The 14,863-nt window shown below is 39.9% G+C and overlaps 1 protein-coding gene across 5 annotated transcripts in view; it reads right to left on the reverse strand.

Moving 5' to 3' along the window:
- The window catches only part of plch1 (phospholipase C, eta 1), a 73,659-nt gene that overhangs the window by 11,583 nt on the left and 47,213 nt on the right, over positions 1-14,863 (reverse strand). For all 5 annotated transcript variants that reach the window (XM_061719507.1, XM_061719508.1, XM_061719506.1 and 2 more), the window contains 7 exons: positions 14,663-14,756; positions 11,927-12,130; positions 11,344-11,464; positions 5,525-5,696; positions 3,761-3,868; positions 2,240-2,395; positions 1,492-1,554 (listed from right to left, as the gene is read on the reverse strand). In XM_061719507.1, coding sequence (XP_061575491.1) covers positions 1,492-1,554; positions 2,240-2,395; positions 3,761-3,868; positions 5,525-5,696; positions 11,344-11,464; positions 11,927-12,130; positions 14,663-14,756 — 918 coding nt within the window. The remainder of the gene's footprint in view (positions 1-1,491; positions 1,555-2,239; positions 2,396-3,760; positions 3,869-5,524; positions 5,697-11,343; positions 11,465-11,926; positions 12,131-14,662; positions 14,757-14,863) is intronic.

Genomic DNA, 14,863 nt, shown 5'->3' on the forward strand with positions numbered 1-14,863 from the left:
AGTGGATAAATACAGTACAGGAGGGAAACGAGGACACTTAAGGGGAGGGGAGCTGTAAAGGCTGGAAACCGAAAGTATAGAAAGATGCAGATTTGCGCCCGATTGTGACTCAGTTTGACTTAATTCTCATAAATTGGGGGCTTATGGGCGTGACGCGCTCAGATATAAAATGTTCCTTCTGGAGAGTCACAGCTAACAAATACTGGGACATCAGGTGATGTTTCTAAGAAACACAAAAAATGTACAGTAATCACCATATTTGGTCTTTGAGCATCTGTGACCCCCCCCCCCCTATTTAAATTTATATGCACTGTATTTTCATCAAGCTAACTGATTGCTTGTTTTTTGCATTAATAATAACAACATGAATAATAATCCTAACATGAATTGCAAAACTAAGCAACACTATTTTTGTGGCTCACGTTTCACTTCGGAAGAAAGATCCAGCCAGTTCATCCACGCACACTAAGAAATGACAAACAGACTTCTGTTGACTCAAACAGTTTCTAATACTAGATCATTGGATTTAATAATGGCTATATTAACCCTTTAATGTCTGACGTGTGAAATAATGCTCAGAAAATATTTTTTTGTGATTTTTATTTGAAGTGTTTCCAATTTAGTATTTAAAATATTCTATGTTGTAATTTTTCGTATCCCTATGAATACATTAGGGAATGTATAGGTATTTTTAAAATGTATTTCTTTCTTTTTAATTATATCAAAATATTGTTTTTTCTTTGTGATTATGGGAGTGGTACAGAGGTCTCAGAAATTAATTTTTCAAAGATGAATCAGATGATACATATTAATATTGAAAAAACCCATGGAAAAATGATTAATCGCGCTTGAGGTGGCCCATGGTATTAATAGACCTGAGTCTGATTAGATGTTTGATTAACAGAGAAACTGAAATTCATTTCTAAAAGTAACAAATGAAGTGAGTGACAGTCAAATTAACAAACGTTCAATTATAGGGCAAGCTTGGCTCAGGATTTGGCAAACCGGGATCAGAGATAATCGGGACTTTGACGATGGTTATCAGTTCGAGTTGCTTTCGTCAACGAAAATTATGACTAAATATCGTCGTCAACGAACCTTTATCACCTGAGGAGAACAATAAAATGCTGGTCATGTGACGATAGCGATAATTAAACGTATAATGCAATAACGTAGACGAATACAAACGAGACTAAAATATAGATTACAAAATAAAAACTAAGCTAAAATGCGTCTTTATTTTCAGGCAATCCCAGTCGCAGCCCGCGGGGAATCAGATCCAGAAGATGCAGCTGCAGAGTTAGAGGCTGATGCCGTTAACGCAGGGCTCTATGTTCATGTCAATTAAAAACAAAGTTAAATAGAGAAAGGGGCCGATGGCCGGCCACGTGGGGATCTGCTCTGGGGCTGGGAGAAGAAGAAGAGACCATCTTTGGATACTTGACTCCGAATTAACAATGGCAAAGCAAGGTACATTTTCATGCTCCTCACCTTCTGTTTGAGCGTCGTGATGAAGGATCTGCTCTGAGATTTCTTCAGAACTCCTTTGGAGCTCTAGAGAAGAGGAGAACACAATCAGAGACATTTCGTGTGTTTGTCTTGGTGCCTGCTTGCTCTCTTGGATGTGAGGGGCTTATTCTGTGTGAATGTAAAACCAAACACATTAGCGCTAGGTGAGTAATTTAAACCTCAAAGCTTAGGAGCTGGAGTGACTGCAATAAGCAAGAGCCAATAACGCATAACACAGCTGAAGAGGGCAGTTGGCGAGAAATAAGGGGAAATAAGCAATTCTGGGGGGGGAAAGCTTTTGAGACAGAAAGAGGTGAAGGGAATCACCAACAAATATGGGCTAGAGAAGATAGGAAACCCTGATGCCCACTAAAGGCACTGCCAGAAAACTGAAACTTCTAAATATAACACACAAGGCGAGTGGGGAAATTAAATATTAAGTGACAATGCACACATTTAGCCTCTAGTCATTTTCAGTTTGTTTTGCATGATAAAACATCATATTATGCACGTGGAAACAGAGGCCCCACCACGGAGGTCTGAAGAGGTGCTATTTACATCTAAGTGCAGCAGTCAGCTCCTTAACTTCCTCTATCCTCCTCTATGACTAAAACCATGGCCTAGTTTTATCCCCCTCTTTTTCACTTCTTCAACTTTCGTCGGGCAAAGAGGCGAAAGGAAGTGTAACTCCTCCCCATGTACAGCCCAACGCAGTGCCTTTGGGCTGTACCTGCCGCAGGTTCTTCTGAAGGCCTTGGTGCGTGGCTCGAAGCAGAGCTCTGATGCTGAAGCTGTCAGTATCCTCCTTATCTCCGATCCGAGACTCCTTCAAAAGAGAGTCCAGTTTTTTTCTGATGTGAGACTCCACTTGGTGATGGCCATTGCCCTAGGTGGAGGAAAAAAACACATAAGAATTGTGCACCTATAAAATAAGCATGCTATCAATACGAAAACTTAAAATGAATCCGGTGTTGACTGTGATTCTGCAAGATGACAGAGTTACACATAGTATGCAATTTAAGCATTTGATAGCATATTTCAAAGTTAAACTTAATATTCTCAATAAGAACAATGGGAATAGCAACAGCAATAGATGGCACAGTATCCATAAAAGCAATATTAAAATGGATCAACATCATAGACAGCGAGAGTAAAGCAATACCATAAAAGCCTCTTTTTCATGATGTGAATGTATCACCGCTGTTTCAAATGTATATCTCTCTAATGGTACAATGTTAGTAGTGACTGCTGTGAAAGCATCCTCGTTTAATGAGATCAATGCAAAACCTCCCAGGAACCTGCCAACAGCCCCTTCAAAATGGCAGCGATCATCTGAGGTGGCATCTGCGGCTTCGTGCCTCCAGCTAAACGTGAAGGACTGGTGCCATGTTCGGTTACACAACCAAACTGTGAAAAACTGTGTGCGAGTGTTTTCCTGTTGGAAATTCGCTAAGGAGGAACTGGCACTAATCCAGCACAAAGTACCGATGATGATGATGAATGAAAATGAATGTAAAAATGCCAGATCAGATGATGATGTGAGGTGTGCATACATTAAGCTGATAGTGAAAACCTTCTTGGCCATATATCGTAATACAATTACATATATCAGTCAGGTATATCAAACATTTTTATATGTTTAAATAATGTATACCTGTATAATTGAGCATGAGTTATTCCAAAACCTTAATGCACTGCATCATTAAAACTGTATGAGCATAACAGATAATTAATAGGCAATGTCATTACCTTGTGTTCCACATTGTCATTAAAAGCCCATTAACTGACTTCCATCTGTGTCATCTGTTATGCTTTCCACACTGTTAGAGATCCACTACCTAGCGTTCCCCCACCTCTTCCACCAATTGTCGCTCGTTCATATATTAATATGGGGAAACTATTCAAAAAATTGTTTAGTAAAATCAAATATTTTAGTCCTACAGTTGTTTGATATACAAATTCTAAGCTTGAGTCTATCTGCAGGATTTGCTGCATGTGGTTCAATTACTGAATATGAATCTGTTTAGCATTGCACAAAAAAAAGAAAGGGTTTCTGAATGATTCACAACATCGTTAACATTTATTTTACAATGACATTTTACCATCTATGTTAAAAGGCGTTTGACAAAATCCCAGACATTAACTTCCTAGATGCGCACAAGTGAAAATGGTGATAGCTAAGTACACTTGTAAAGGTGACATTTAAAGGTTTTATGCTCCGAAAATGTATGGGCACATTTCTTTATCTTACATTACTGCTCTTGAGTTTGAAGTCTTCCTCAATTTCATCGGCGCTGTCATCGTCAGACACCTCCCCTTCCTCAGCGTCTGCAGACAGATAGGCAGGCAGCCGCTTCCCCTGGAGGGAAAGAAGATAAAGGGATGGGAGGATACACAAATATACATTTGACCCGTGCATATATCTGAAGCGCAGCTCCACAACTCCCTCATGGCTTTTTATACCCACCTCTGAGACGGTTTTAAAAATAGCACAGCACAATTCAGTATGTTTGACTGAAATCTGCGCACAGACGAATACACAGGCACATCTTAAGCAACCACGTGTCTTTATGTGGCTCTTTCACCAGGATTTGCTGGCAGAGTAAAAACCTGTTCTGCCATATCCAAACACACAGGAGGCGGCATGGCACACACATGTGCATTACACAACGCAGAATTGACTTGAGATTCCCCGAGAAGCCCCCTGAGCAGCTCTTTCAGCGCACTGGAAGCCCATTAGTGAGCCATTCTGAAGGTGTGAGTGGGAGTGGAGATTTTCGGAGCATCTTCTAATAGAAATAGGAGATTCAAAGCTTCCTGCAGTACATTGAGTCTCTCACGGCTCTCACTACAACCGCTGCCACGAGCAGTCTACTGCAGTTATTTTTTCCTTTCTGTTTTCGTAATGTGTGAGTTTCGAAAAAACCCTGTGGCATATCCTTTTATTGTGTTGTTTCGCGTGTGCTGCTGGGCACGGGGAGGACAGGGGGTGGGACTGTCAAAGGAGGAAACACTAGGTGAGAAGAGCAGCACTAAAGGGCTGTCAGAAAATCAATATTGCCTTTGAATGGACAAAGCCACAGCTCCCGCGCTGTAAACTTTCTTCACACATCTAGTTATTTAGTAAATACTGACTCCTTTTTCTCATGTAGACGCTCTGCAGCTTGTTCCCCCATGGTGAAACATAATAGGCTCCCTTCAATAAAAACTCATCTCTACTGAGCATTTCTTCTCTTGTGGCACAACAAGCCTAAATCGAAAACTTTTTAAAGCGTTTCCACTTTATGCTATGCCCTTGACCCCTTGATTTAACCAAATCACCAAAGACACAGCCAAATAGGCAACATTTTTAAACAATCGTGTCTTGTGTAAAATTTTTCTCTGCATAATAAACTTGGTTGAAGATTGAATATGTGTGCCTTTTTTGTAGTTAAGCTTCAAATTAACAAGAAACCGAATGACTCATATCAGTCATCTATGAGGACGTGTCGTAGTCGGTCAAACGGTGGTAAATGAAACGAGCGTTAACTTTTATGCAGTTTCAGCTTGAGATTGAAGTTTCCCATGGCACTGCTACCACTTGTTGTTGCTTAAAAACGTAATGTGACAGTTCCAAATGGATCACGTTGAGCTTGTACGGTATACATTACCAAATATTTAAGCCAACAATCTGTCGCTGAGTTAATATATGCCACAAATTCTTCCACTTCCTCACTCAAATATATGATTAATACAATGACCTAGTTTTGTCCTCTCTTACTCATCCTTCTCTTCATCTGTTTATGGGAAGTAATTAGTGGCCTTGCAGTGCCTTTCCCACTCCCTCCTTCATGTAGCAATGCACATGCAGTCAAATATTGGCAGATAATGAGCACTTTTCTTTCTTCCTTGTAGTCAGAGGAGGACACTGGGGAAGTGTGAAGAATAGTCTTTCAATCACAAGTACAGTAAATGATGGGTTATGTCTTAATTTATAAGCTTATCAATTAATAAAAAGAGACTCTTTCAGTCTTACTTTGATGAGGATCTTCCCTTGCAGGCTGTGAGGACTGGGTAATGTTTTGAAGTCTCTCCTCAGTACATCTCCCACATCCAGTTTGTCTCCAAATATGTCTCGCAGGTGCTGCGCAATCTTCTTCTGCTGCTGGATGCTACAGTGGTTCTCTATAGAGAGGATCACTGGGTATCTGCAAAACAAGATTAAGAAACATAGAGAGGTTTTTATACACTTGCTAAACCATTTTTTTAATAGAATCATTTAAGGGAGACTGATGATAATTCATGCTTCCAAGTGCTCCTGCAGTCCCTCGTCTGTTCAACTCAACAAACGGGAGGGAAACGATTAAAGCGCAGCTCCACACCCTTTCCTCTCTGTATTGAAGTGTGTACGTAAGTGTGTTGTGTGTTTTGTTGTGTGTCTCCACGCGTGCTTTCGTTCAGAAAAGGTGAAATGAATGTGGCCACACAGCAGCGCAGCTCAAATGCCAGGTTTGTCAAACTGACAGCTCTCCCTCGGGGGACACAGTCCAGCTCCCACCTCCACCTCTGATCTCTGAAAAATGCGCACTGACATCCACTGACACACACTAACGCGCGTGCATTCACTTATACTAGTACGCGCCCACGCGGAGGTTGTGCACGTGACAAAGAGAGACGACAGAGAGCGATCCAGAGTCATTTCATTTTGACAGGGAAACATCCAGCCGGCCTTTCTGTGTAAAACAGAGAGGTGGCTCAGTGCGTAGTGTAATCCATGTGTGTGAGTGAGAGAGAGAGAGACAGACAGACAGATAGATGTGAAAGAGCAATCATATTAACAGGTGGCACAGAGGGTAAGCTGAATATATTGGAGAGAATAGCAACAGGAGCGGCAAGAGGGGCAGCAACAAGGGCGCAATTTACACTGGGGACAGGGGGGACATGTCCCCCCCACTTTTCAAAATCATGTTTTTGTCCCCCCCACTTTTTACAGTTTAAAAACTAACGGTAGGCTCAGCCTGTAATTGCAAATCCTCACACACTCTGTGCGAAGACGATGCAAAGACGGCACGGCAGCCCCGCTCCCCCTCCTCCCTCCTCCCCTCAGTGCTGCTCAAGGCTGATTTATGGTTCCACGTTAAATCGACGCAGAGCATACGACGTAGGTTACGCGGCGACGCGCACTGTACGGTGCGCGTCGCCGTGTAACCTACAGCGTAACCCTACGGCGAAGGTTCTGCGTCGATTTCCTCACCTGGATCCTCTGTGCCTAGCCATGTCTGCACTGTGTGTCTGCATGTGTGTCTGTGGATTGAAGGCCAAATACAGTTAATGAAAGGTTGTTTCTACCTAAATATGATTTGATCTCATTCTTGAGCTTCATAATATAAACACTAGAGCTCACAGGATTGCTTTTAACTCTTTTAAAGAACCATTACAACACAAAATAGGCATTTTCACCTGCCAAAAATTGATTGGAGGCCAAATACAGTTAATGAAAAGTTGTTTCTGCCTAAATATGACTTGATCTCATTCTTGAGCTTCATAATCTGAAAATCTGACGTTTTAGCGCTATCGCTCAACGGGCTGCTGTGCGCGCTCCCGCGGCCAGAAATCAGAAGAAATCAGATTCTGGCAGGCAATCACTTTTTGGCACAACACCGGCAGCTCAGTTTAAAATCAATTTTTGCAGCGGGACAAAAAAGCAGCAGCACTGCGGTGTTGCAGGTAGGCTGTGCAGAGATGGGTAGCCAAATATTACTCAACTTAATATGTTGTAAATGGTTAGGTGATTTTGGTTTGTTTATAAGGAAAGGAAGGAATGAACATGATCTATTTTCATATTTCGTAGGAGAAATATGTGGAGACAGGCGCAAGTGAAGAAGTGCAGGCAGGAACCCAAACATGTTAGCCCAAAAGTGATTGTAGAACAGCATCTCAGCAACAAAACCTTAAGATCAAGAGAAGTGCTACTGTGAATTGCCTTGGCTCCATTATAAACAAAGAGTCAATGGAATTCTATGTTTTTTTCTGTGGCCAAGCTTTTGAAAATGAAAAATCAAGCCTGGCCAAGAACTCTGTTTCTCCAGAGGCCTGTAAGTAAGCCTGTAAAGCTTGTATACTGTCTTAAGGTAAGAGCTGATTTGTTATGTGGCATGTTAATGTTGTGTTGTGTCAAAAATAAAGGATGCCCACAGAGAAAGAGGTCACAAAATTCAAGACTCTTTTTTTATCATTGTATAGCACTAAACGAAAATAATAATAAATACATATATCAGGAAAAAAAAGTTAAAAAGTGTCTAAAAAAGTAAATCCATATTAAAATTGTTTGATTGTTCGCATTCACACACACATAGTCTTACAAAGCCACTCTGCACATCCACGCTACAGCTACACGCACAAATGTACCGTTCTTACTTGTGTCCCCCCACCTCTGAAACTAAAGTTTCGCCCTTGGGCAGCAATAAGGCTCAGGACGTTCACTTTATTAATTTGTTCTCTCTGTTGGCATTATTATTACAGATTACTTACCGGTATTCATTATGCATGTGTTAATGACAATTTGCAGGTAGTAAACTAGTAAATGTAGTCTATTTGAGGAGACATTATAGTGTGCAATTCCTAGCCTCTGGAACAGTTTCATATGTTAGGACAAAGATATTTGTGTTCAAGCGTTTGTCAGATATTATGAGGCTGGGACTAACTCTTTTTTAGGTCCACCTGTAATGTAATTAGTGAAGAAGATGATGTTTTTTTCCCTTTCTTTCAAAGTTTTACATGGCCCAAAGTCTCCCCAATGACTACCTCTGAGATGTCAGTAGTTAGGGTTTTGCATTCATATTAAACTCATTTGTGTCATGTGGCTGCAGGCGGCTAGTTTAGCACAACTCCATAAAAGGATCAGAAGCTGCCTCACACAGGTTTTTGACCAATCAGACCTGACTGGGCCTGCTAGCAAGAAGAACTTAAAGAAAAAAACAGCACAGATGTTGCAGTGATATATTCGAGCAAAGTAACGACTTCCTCTTTAAACATTAAAGCATTTGCTCCGATTCTAGCAGACTCCCAAGATATAAACGTAAATGCTAAATGTTAAAAAAAGTTCTCTAGTTCTATGATGAATTAACTAATAAAATAAGGCGAAAAAATCAACATAATTGCGATTTCTGCAGTAGCATTTGTCTAACAGCTTGTTTTTAATTCGGTCATCAAGCCCAAAATCAGAAGCAAAAAGTGTAAAAACAAAAAAGGCATTCTCTTCTTGTGTTGGATCACACCATAACATTTATCACAAATAAAAGAAAAAGAAAGGAAAAAAAGATTGTTAGAAAAAATTTAATTGCACCTATTTTAATAATGTCTTTAATTTTTTTCTTAGAACCCTAATTAAAAGGGATACTCTGGGGTCTGTCTGTGATCTTGAAAGAATTCATTTTAGCTTACAATGAAGACGTTCAGAAATGAAGGAAATAGATTTTTGCAGGAAAAGAAAATCCCTAGATGCCTGTAAAGCTCCCTAGTTAATACATTAAATCTGGGCTATTCAACAACAGAAAGTAACAGCTAATTTGTGGCTCTAACGGGGGGACGCGCAGAGATATGAAAAGTAGCTTTTCCTGGACAGAAATCTGAGTAATGTAAACACTGCAGCAAAAACAATTCATAAATTATTCTAAACTATTAAACAATGTATTTAAACTAGTAGAAACTATTGATAAATCAAATGAGGATGATTTGAATTTATGTTGATAACATACGTTTAATAAGCTCAATATTCTTTTTAGCACAGCCAAATGTTCAATTACATAAGATGAGTCCACTCCAAAAAGAGACTGTAGTTGATTAAAAAGAACAGCGTTATATTTGCCTTGATAAGAAGGTATGAAAGAAATGAGTGTGAGCCAGAGTGGCAGTGAGAAGCTGTGTTTTGGGGGGTACTGTTGGGTCCAGCAGAGACCGTCATTGGTTCCTCAGGGACCCTGAGGAAACACCACTCACCAGATGGAGCAGTAATAAGTGCTCATTACTGCCAGGAATCGCTGTTCTCCGAAAAACATGAATCTGGTTGTCTAACTTTTGTGTGAAGCCTATGGTCAATTATAATCAAATTCATCAGTATTTTAAAATGTTGATCAGACAGTCCACATCTTCCATCTCCATGATTGGGGTTTTTACAAATGTTGTGATTTGCCCTCATAATTTGCTTTTGTTGTGATGTTTTCAATGCATTGCGGTGTCCCATCAAAATACCAGAGAGGACACAGGTGTGCAGTCTTCATTTTTTGGGATGTTGCTGCTAAATCCTCAAACTGGCTCATAAGATTCTATTCTATAAGCTCTTCAGTTTAAAATAGACTTGTGCCACCTTCACATCACACAATTCTGAGTCCAATTTACAATTCATCAGCAAAAGCTCTTGGTCAGAAACAAATTGAAACAAAGAGGTGCTCACCAGTTTGTCATTATGCATGGAATACTCAAAGACACATCAGAAAAGTTCACCAACAGGTTACTGAGCCACGTCTGACGTCAGATATCTAGTAATGTACCCTAATATCTGGGGGAAACTCCACATTTTAGTTACTGAAAAAGCAAGGCATGGTTTAAGTTCGGTGTGAGGAAAGGAAAACCCCAAATGAGGGAGAGATGCTGTTCAATATTCAACAAAGCTATGACAGCAAAGAAGAAGCAACATCAACAACAAATCATTTCTTCTCAATGTCGATATTCAAATGAATATACCTTTTGCATGAGGATCTGCTTACTTTCTTGTTTTGTTGGCAAAATGTGGTTTGGAGATCAGATGGTCTTCAAGAGAGTCATGTAATTTGACAACACTCCATTAGATAAAAGCCCCTTGGGGGGGGGGGTAACAGGGATCGAAAACATCCCAAACAAGTGCTATGTGTGCAAAAAAGGCATAACAGCATCATAACGATGGCTGCAAAACTCTGAGTGAACGATGAAATCAGTCACTACATCATTAGGACAGGGACTGATGGCCCATTGTCAGAACAACTAGCTAAAAATGCCTTTTGACAGAGCATCCAGGGGAGGCGCCTTCTTTGAATCATTGTGCCACTGCAGAGTGAAGTGGCTACAAAACAGTGAACCCGTTCCCACCTTTACGTCAGAAAACCTCAGCTTCTCTGAAATGGCTTTATTACACCAAATTGTGGTACACACCTGCTGTAAATTAAATGCAGGCTCAGCCTATCACTGTGGAAAGGTTGCCAGTCCATCCCAGAGCCACATATAGGTAATCAATTACAAACACTGACTCCTATAGGCAACTTAAAATCACAAATGAGTCTAACATACAGTAGGCCTACATGATTTTGGGCGGTAGAAAGCCCAAATACCAGAAGAAAAGCCACACAAGCACAAGTGGAGAATACAAACTCCACAGATAAAGACTCCTGCTGGAAGTTCAATCAGGAACTTTGTTGCTTAGATTAAACTTTTGCTCCTGTAACACAATTTTTTCAATCTAAATTGTGCATATTGCCCTAACATTTGCTAAAAATGTTGTGGCGGGGTTGTTTGTTTTGTTTTTAAAGAAAAAGAAACTGCTTTTTTTATTGAAAGTGTAAGAGCTCTGTACCAAAGTGGCCCATAAAAGATTATAATTAAGCAGTAGAAGACAATTTGGAGTCAACACATGGAATTATTATGCAATAGACCATTTGTCCTAAACCAGAAGCAATGTTTTTAGTCAGTAAACTGGCAAATAAAGGTAAAATCTTTCTGTTTGGTATTCGACGCTGTTCTTCTCCCACTATAATAACAATGGGGATAATGAAAGAATATAATTTCCACTCACAAATAAACATAACAGAGGCAACATTTACTCACTTGTTATTTACGAAGGCATATTTATTAATGGTCTCTATGACGGACTTGAATGTTATCTTGGAGGTCAGCGTGTAGCCGTGCTGGACCATTGGCTCTCCATCAGGACCATCCCAGCAGTCCACTGCAGGAGAAAAAGTAATTCATGTGGAAAAAACATAGATTAGAACAATTTGAGATAATTTTTACAAAACTACCCCATCTATAGGTCTTTTTCTCTAAATTTGAACACAAAATATACATAATAGTGCTGAATTTAGCTGAAAGAGTACAGCTGGGGGGGGGGGGGGTCACTTTCAATAATCTAAATCTGACATCCAATTACTATAGTCTCCTGTCAGAGCCGCGGTATTGATTAGTCATAGTAACAAAACCCTGGGTGTTACTAATGGCATGAATGACGGCCATGTGCAGTGATGCGTCCCATTCCTTTGTGAAAAGCAAGACAGCCCCCATAATAACACATCCCTGATGCTGCAGTTGGATTTTTTTCACTCACTGCTAATATATTATTTACACTTGAGGATTATTTTTTCCCCTATTTTTCTACACGTTGAAACATCTTCCTGTTTAGATGTCAGTATACCTTCCACACAGCGGCAGCCGGACTGCAGCACCCAGGCATACATGTCAGTCTTGGAGTGGGAGAGGAGCTGGTCTCCGGTCAGGTAGGTGTTATGAGAGGAGGCGATGAAGTAGTTACACAAAGGCTGGTCCATGTCTTGGTTCACTTTGTGGTGCAAAGGGTTGAAAATGTCACATGTGGGGCTGCGCATGAAACTTGTGAAACCTGAAGAAAAAAGGGGAAAGAGGTCAGTCACAGTTTGTTTTCTTTTTATTTTGTCTGTTTACTAGTATATTATATATTATTATATATATAGTGTATTATCTTTTCAGATGGGTCTGGGTGGGAAGTGGGGGTATTTTTTTTTCCTTTTTGTTCTGTTTGATAAGGCTTGTATGACACTGTTTTTGCTGGGCAATAAACTCCCACCAGCTATCAGACAGACTGCTATGAAATTTTATACAGGCGTTCATTTTTCATTCCCACATAATGATATTGTAGATCCCCTGATGTTGAATCTTTATTTGTTTGGGTTTAAGTCACACATCTCTGCATCATCAGAGAGATTGTGTACAGATATCAGTTCTGCCAAGAGGACAAATTCTGATGCCAGTAATCTCCTGAGCTTTTATCTGACACCAACAGCAGGTCGTGTTTTCACCAATGCTGTAATAAATACACCAAGATTTATCATTCGGGTTGGCTAAAATTACATTTTCCCATCTGCCTCTACCGTTTTTTCTGTAGTGATAATAAACAAATATCTGTATGCTGACATACACATACAATAATACCTACACAAACCGAAGTAAATGTTTATAAATGGGTAGTTCATACTGTATCGTGTAAAAGACATGTGTTATGCTTGCTACTGATGTCCAGAGGCTGTTGGATGGGTTATTTTTAAATTCTTCTGATTATCATCAGGATAGGATTAGGTTTTTTTTTGTTTCAGGTTTGTTTTAATTCATGAAATGTACAAATGAAATTGTGAGAGTTAACTATCCATCTTTACCTCCTCACCTTGCTCTTTCAGTAATTGAATCACCATTTTTCCAAGTGTATAATTAACAATGCTCTCCCATTTGTCCGATTTCTAGATTCAGCTTCACAAACCACGAATTACATCAATTATGCACATTGTTGAGATCTGTTTGAAGATGGGCTGGAAGTGTCCTCAACAATTAGCATCAACACTTCGGTTCACTACCTGGTCTTCTGCACCGCTTCTGCTTCCTTATTCTGAATGTTTCTTTTTGATTTCATAAGGGAAGTTTGGGGCTACAGTTGTTTTGGGAGGTAATAGTATCCTATGAAGACAAAAATATAACCAATCGAACCCGTTTTCTTCTGGAACCCAAAAAAGATATTAATAGATCGGGAATAAATAATGCTTTTTTGGCAGTAAATGATGGCATTATAACTGGTAGTGAAGTTAAAACATAAAGCTTTGTAAATAAGTGGGCATGTGCAAGTTTCAGTTTTTCAGTCTCTACCCGACCACTCTCATATTGACAGGAACATTTCAACATCAAAACGGCCAGTCGCAAAGTAAATCTGCCCCTTTGGCTCATATTTTTCCAACTGCCAGTCTTCAGATTATCTCATGCGGAGCTTTTCATAGCGGCAGCAATAATATCTCTCTTCATCTGCTGCTTGGCCTCCCAACCATTCAAACCACAGTGCTGAGTGACACAATACAAAGACGCTTGAGAGGGCAGAATCCGTGCTGTCATTCAGTGAGGGGGAACTGAAGTGATAAAGTGAGAATACGAAGGGAAGGAGAAAACTAAAATGAGCAAAATAAAAAGGGAACAAGAGGACTGTAGAGGTTAAATGGAAAAAAATTGAAGCAGATAAAACGTGCTTGGAGGAAAAGTGTTTGCCATCGATGTGATCTTCCAAGCTCCGACAGCTGTATTGTGACTTGGTTTAGATTTTAAATGACTATTAATGTAGAGTATATTTCACAAGCAATTAGTGTCACATTAAATGCACAATCTATGTGCAAACACGTACATCTCAGACCTGCAGGGAGGGCATCATACGCTGGTCTGGTCAGCTTTCATGTTTCATGTTTCCTCATCCTCTTCTGCCTGTCATCTTCCCTCCCCTCATTCGCTCTTGTCTTTCTGCCACACTCTCATTTCCTGTGTCTCACCGATTTCATTTTGATTAACCAATTTTTACGGTACCCCCCCCGCCCCGTCTCCTCCCTCCCTACTTTAAGGTCAACCTTTGTGTTACATGCAACAAATACTTCAAATTACTCCCAGAGATTATATTAAAAATACTTTCAGCCATTCATTGTCTATTGTTTGGTATTATGAGGACTGAGACCCGACAGAATAAAAACAAAGTCGATATGAGTTTCAATGATCTGATGTCTTACGTGATACAGGTTAGCAAATGTCTGGTTTGTTGCTGTGCTGCTCTGTAAACTCATGCAAGATGAATATTATAAAGTTTTGTACAATTTATCACTCACTGGTTGTAAGTGGTTGCACATTTAACCTCACGTCTCAGCATCATGTGTTTGACTTCAAAATTACACCTCTGAAAATATTAAAAGGCTGTTGTATAAAAGCTGCTTATTTAACATAATGCAAAGAGGGGGAAAAGGCTGTAGAATGATGCTGTTAACTAATGGTGCGTTACACAAGGAGACAGAAAAAGAAGGAATATTGACTGAATGGAAGATTTATAACAGAAACACAAATATAGGAAAGGATTTTTAAAAAAGGATGTGAGCTTTACCTTCAATCCCCATAACGCCTTTTTTTTTATTCTCATCAGACACCTCAAACATGTTGATAATATCTGCAGCATACTCTGAAGTCACATTGGCCATCTACGAGGGGGGAACACACACAAAAGATCCAGAAAAAAAAACAATGTTTAGACCTTTTGACATACCGCAAATAGCATAGCTTTAATCCAGGTGTACGAGGCAAATGA

Source organism: Cololabis saira, chromosome 4, assembly GCF_033807715.1.
Source record: "Cololabis saira isolate AMF1-May2022 chromosome 4, fColSai1.1, whole genome shotgun sequence".
Taxonomy (NCBI): Eukaryota; Metazoa; Chordata; class Actinopteri; order Beloniformes; family Belonidae; genus Cololabis; species Cololabis saira.